Source organism: Lipotes vexillifer, unplaced genomic scaffold (assembly GCF_000442215.2).
Source record: "Lipotes vexillifer unplaced genomic scaffold, Lipotes_vexillifer_v1.1 scaffold1691, whole genome shotgun sequence".
NCBI lineage: Eukaryota > Metazoa > Chordata > Mammalia > Artiodactyla > Lipotidae > Lipotes > Lipotes vexillifer.
This window is the reverse complement of record NW_006789046.1, coordinates 1,839,533-1,844,464: the sequence shown is the minus strand read 5'-3', so window position 1 is coordinate 1,844,464 and position 4,932 is coordinate 1,839,533. Positions and strand designations below refer to the sequence as shown.

At 53.8% G+C, this 4,932-nt stretch overlaps 1 protein-coding gene across 1 annotated transcript in view; it reads left to right on the top strand.

The window, feature by feature from the left end:
• The first annotated feature begins 960 nt into the window (after window positions 1-960).
• Window positions 961-4,932, top strand: part of RNF213 (ring finger protein 213) — a 110,490-nt gene continuing 106,518 nt past the window's right edge. Inside the window, exon 1 of the mRNA XM_007462341.1 lies at window positions 961-1,090. Within this exon, the coding sequence (XP_007462403.1) occupies window positions 961-1,090 (130 nt within the window). The remainder of the gene's footprint in view (window positions 1,091-4,932) is intronic.

Genomic DNA, 4,932 nt, shown 5'->3' with positions numbered 1-4,932 from the left:
AGAAGGGCTGAGGCAGGGAGTCGCTGCTTGATGAGGGCCCTTTGGGTGCCCTCCCAGCTGGGGAAGGAGCTGACTTGACCACTGCTCCAGCAAAGTTCTTGGATCTGAAGCCAGCAGAAATGGGTGGCCGGTGGATCTTTGTTCCCCAAGAGCCAACACGCCTGTCTCCACTCTCACCATGGATGCACTAAGTTGTCTCTGGAGGCTGGATGTTCTCGGCCTGAGTCCTGGCCTTGGCATGACCCTGACCTTGGTTTGCTGCCACTCCTACAGAAGGTGTTCTGAGGGCCAAATGGTCAATGAGAAGAGTGCAGGCTTAGCAGATGGCACTCCCCGTTATTAGAAATCTTGACCACTGGCCCCGTTATTAGGAATCCTGACTGCCAGCCCTATAGCCCTGGGCTGCCCTGTGCAGGCTGGCTCCTTTGGCAGGCTCTGACTCAGCCATTTGCTGCCAGCATTTCTGCAGTGAGGCACAGAGTGTCTGAGTCCCTTGCCTGGGGCACGCAGCAGGTATCCCCACCCCATGTCTTATCTCCGGGTTTTGCACAAGCTGTGTGTCTGCTTGCTCTGCCACTACCCCCAGTCTCCACTCACTTGGCTCAGCTGACCTGGCTCCCAGTCTCAGCTGGGTGGGGAAATTTTTAGGCTCACTGAGTGATGGACAATTCAGGAAGCTGGGAGGGGCAAGCCTGGTGGGGGCAGCAGAAAAGGAAGTGGGTGCTGGAGCCACTCGGGCTCAGACAAGGAGGGAGTTGGAGGGGGAGGTTGGGATGAGGCAGGCTGGAGCGTCTCAGGGGCAGTGATCAGGCTGGTTTTCAGTTGAGCAAGGAGAACTTCTAGGCCGCTGCAATTTCACTTTCCCAGAAAATGAAACTGAAGCAAGGCTGTGGTCATATGACAGGTGGTGGGGTATAAAGCTGGCTGCCTCGGGACTCTTGCTTCCAGATCTGCAGAGGCATGCCAGCCTCAGGAATTCCCCTCCCTGGAGGTATGGAGTGTCCTTCCTGCCGGCATATCTCCAAAGAGGAAGCCCCGAAGTTCTGCAGCCAGTGTGGACAGAAGCTGCTTCCTGCAGCCCCTGTACCAGGTAAGGCCCTGATGTGGCTGGGAGCCCAGTGGAGCTGGTGGTAGTGGGGCAGTCAGCTAAGTCCCACCTCCCTCCCTAGAAATGGAGACCTTGGCCAGGAGACAACCCAGGCCAGCAGTGACGTCTTCTATGGCTAAAGAACTCTGTCTAGAAGGAGCACTTTTCTTAGAAATACAGTTTTATCTGGCCCTTTGCTGGAGGCATCTGTCACTTTTTAAAGAATTTCAGTTTCATTTCTTGGAGAGAACTTGGGGTTTTCCTTCTCCCTTGGGAGTGGGAAGTGTTGGGCTGAGCTGAGGAGTCTTAGAGGATTTCAGAGGATGCTGCGTAGTAGAGGTATCCTAGGCCCACTTGGTGGGGGAGGGGTCCCCACAGCTTGCATAGGCCTCTTCCTGGTGAGGGGCGGCCAGTAGGTGCATGAAGGCAGAACCGTGTCAGTTGGGCCTCACCTGTGGACTCTGGTTGGTCCTTGATTCTCTCGGTGTCCTGGACCTGGGACTGTCTCCCTGCCCCTCCTAGTACATACTAGGCATGCTCTGAGTGCAGGACTTTTGCACTGTGTTTTCGCTCTGCCTGGAACACACCTTTCCTCAGAGGGCAGCACATCTCCCCCATACCCTCCTTCCAGTCTTTGCTCAACTGTCTCCTTTCTTCTGGAGGCCCACTCTGCCCACCCAGTTGAAAGCTGTGCTCGCCCCTTCCCTTCACTCTGAATTGCACTTCCCCAGGCTCTTTGTCCTGGTAGCACTCGGACCATACCAGGGTGGGGCTTCAGAGACATTTGCTCTCTTGTTCACTGCTTTATCCCAAGTCTCTTGTATGCTCCCTGGAACACAATAGGTGCTCAATAAATAATTGCTGAATGAACCGAAGAAGGTGCACTTTGAGGCAGGGATGAGATGGACACCCCAGTTCTTTGATTGATCCTCTTTCTGCTGTATTTGTACAAAGTGCTTATGTCACAGATGCTTTCTTTGGACTGTAAGAGGTATGGAGAGGTGGCCGCTTGTAGTGGAATAACTGAGGACATGGAAAGGAGACATGACCCATGAGCCCCCGCCCCAGCAAACTGGGGGCTGACGAATAAGCCAGAACTGCAAACAGTCCTGATTGCTTTGAGCCCCCCCGGCAAACCGGGGGCCTGCGAAGAAGCATTGAGTGCTTTGGGCGCTGATCCATGAGAATGTCCTCAGTATAATCAGAATGGTGGGAACACAAGGCAATGTCCTTGTGCAACTTCAGTATAATCAGAATAATGGTGGGAACTTTGTGCTGCTTTTGCACTCAAGGACGAAGCACGGCATGTTTTCAAGAAAGCCCATTATTGCTTGTATAGTTAATAAAAACATAGGTTGCTGCTTTGGCATTTCTGAAGTGTTAAGAAAACAAGTCTTAAAATGTTAACATAGATAATGCTTTAATAAAAGCTACTACAGCAGAGTAGACGGCGCTGTTTTGCCTGAGCGAGCGGCAGCCCTCTACTGCTGTGCTTCGGCACGATTCATCTCGTGTGATGAGCTTGCTTTCGGCCCTGTCATAAGATAAACTACAACAGCCGCTTTTTGTTGTCAGTTTTTTATTGATTTTCTTTTGCTTCTAACCCTTTGGGAGGAGCTTGGTGGGCAGCTGAGTGTCCACTCTTATCATTGATTCCTGGTCCAGATAGTGAATCATAGCATGGCTGAGCTCTCGGTGTCCAGGCAGAATTTCCCACCTGCCAGGGCTCCCCACCCTGGTCACTAGAACATCTGCCTGACTAGGGGGCCTTGGGAGGAGGGGTCTTTGGGACCTCAGAGACTAAAAACACAAATAAAACCAATCAGCTAACCTGTGATTTGCCCGATCCTGTGCTAAATATTGAGGGAGGAGCTATCATCAGTCCCCATTTTAGAGATGTCAAGACTGAAGCACAGAGAGGTTAAGTAACTTTCCCAGAGTTACACAGCTAGCAACTGGCAGAGAAGGGATTTTTGAACTCAGGAGCCAGAACCAGTACCCTGGAAGGAAGCTGTGGTTGAGGTCTTACTGGCCTAGCATGGTCGGGGAGGAAGTTTTCCTCTACCCTTCTAGGTCCTTCTGGTTTGTCTAAGAATTAAATTGACATGAGACAGATTAATGGGAGAAAATCAGAACTTGCATCTGAGTCTCATGTCCTGTGCCTGGCACCTCCTGAGACTGACCCCTTTGGGAGGGCCTCCAGGAAAGCTTGCTGTCCCCCGCCACCCTTTAATTTTGTGTGAGGGGCTTTCCCAGGGCTGCTGAGAGCAACTGATGTGTTTTCCAACAGAACAGGGAAAAAAGCCTTGTCTGAGAACCCTGGTCACCTTCTAGTGTCCTGCCTGTCCAGGCAGGTAGGGAGAGCAGGCAAGGCAGCTGTCCACCTCGGCCCAGTCAGAGGTCACTCCAGGGCCCCCAGCCATTAGCAGGGCATGGTCACTACCAATATGGACAGCCCACACCTCGATGCTTGGCGTCTCTGCCAGCTCCAGGGGCAAAGGCTTTAAGAGCTGTTGGGGGTTTGCTGGCTTCTGGGCTGCCTGCTTATCCTCTGTGAGCACAATGATTTCTGGACAGGGCCATTGTCCTTAGGGCTGGCTTGCTGGGGGTGGTCCCTTACCTGTCACTGGGGGTGGGGGGTAGGGACCAGGCCCTGGTCACTCAGTGTGGGTCACACAATAGGGCTGAGGACCCAGGCGTTGAATGGTGAGTCCTGCCTCCGACCCACACCCACTTCCTGCCTACCGACTTCTCTGCTTACTATTTGCAGGAATGGAAACCGAAACCAAAATGTTGGGAGGCTTGGGTGAGCTGCAGGAGGAGTTATTTCCACCTTTGAGCCACTTGTAGGTCTGCCAGGCCGCCCAGCCTGTGAGCCCTGGGCATCCTGGACTCTGGGCTGCCTCTGGTGCTGCAGGTGGGGCCCGTTTCTCTGGAACTTGAGCAAGGTTGGGATTCATGGAGCCAGGAGAGGCTGCAGTGCAGGTGCCAGAGGTGCCAGGACACCTGGGTCTGGGCGGTGGGGGGAGTGGGAGGCCACGCAGATAAAGGCGTGGAAGGGGAGTGTGTGGAGAGTTCCAGGCCACCCTGGGCATAGGTGGAGGGCGGCCGGCTTTGCCAGGGGTGATGTTGGTGCAGTCTGATGGTAGAGCAGGGGTGATGTTCATCTGGTCCAATGGTGGAGGGCTTCCAATGCCAGTAGGTTCAGCGGGGCAGCAGGTAGGGGGTGGTCAGGAGCCCCTCCCCCACCCCAAGTCACCCCTGTTCTGGTAGGTGCCCCAGGGAATCCAGCTGGGACTTCCTCCTTGAGTGCTAGAAGGTTATTTTTGCAGGGGCAGGGGAATTTCTGGGAAATGCATTTTTTCTTTTATTTTCTGCATTTCCAAGTTTGTCTTGTCGATGGTTTTTTTTTTTAATTTTTAAATTTTATTTATTTATTTTTGGCTGTGTTGGGTCTTCGTTGCTGCGCGCTGGCTTTCTCTAGTTGCAGCCAGTGGGGGCTAGTCTTTGTTACGGTGCGCGGGCTTCTCATTGCAGTGGCTGCTTTTGTTGCAGAGCACGGGCTCTAGGCGCGCGGGCTCGGTAGCTGTGGCGCACGGGCTTAGTTGCTCCGTGGCACGTGGGATCTTCCCGGACCAGGGCTTGAACGCGTGTCCCCTGCATTGGCAGGTGGATTCTTAACCACTGCGCCACCAGGGAAGCCCCGTCGCTGTTTTTATAATGGAAAAAAGTAAGATAAATAGGCTGAGACCCCTTAGGAGTTCAGGAGGGACTGGGGGCCGCTGGGGGAGCTCTGGAGGCAGCTGTGGTGGGTGAGGGGTAGCCCCAGGGTTTGGATGTAGCTG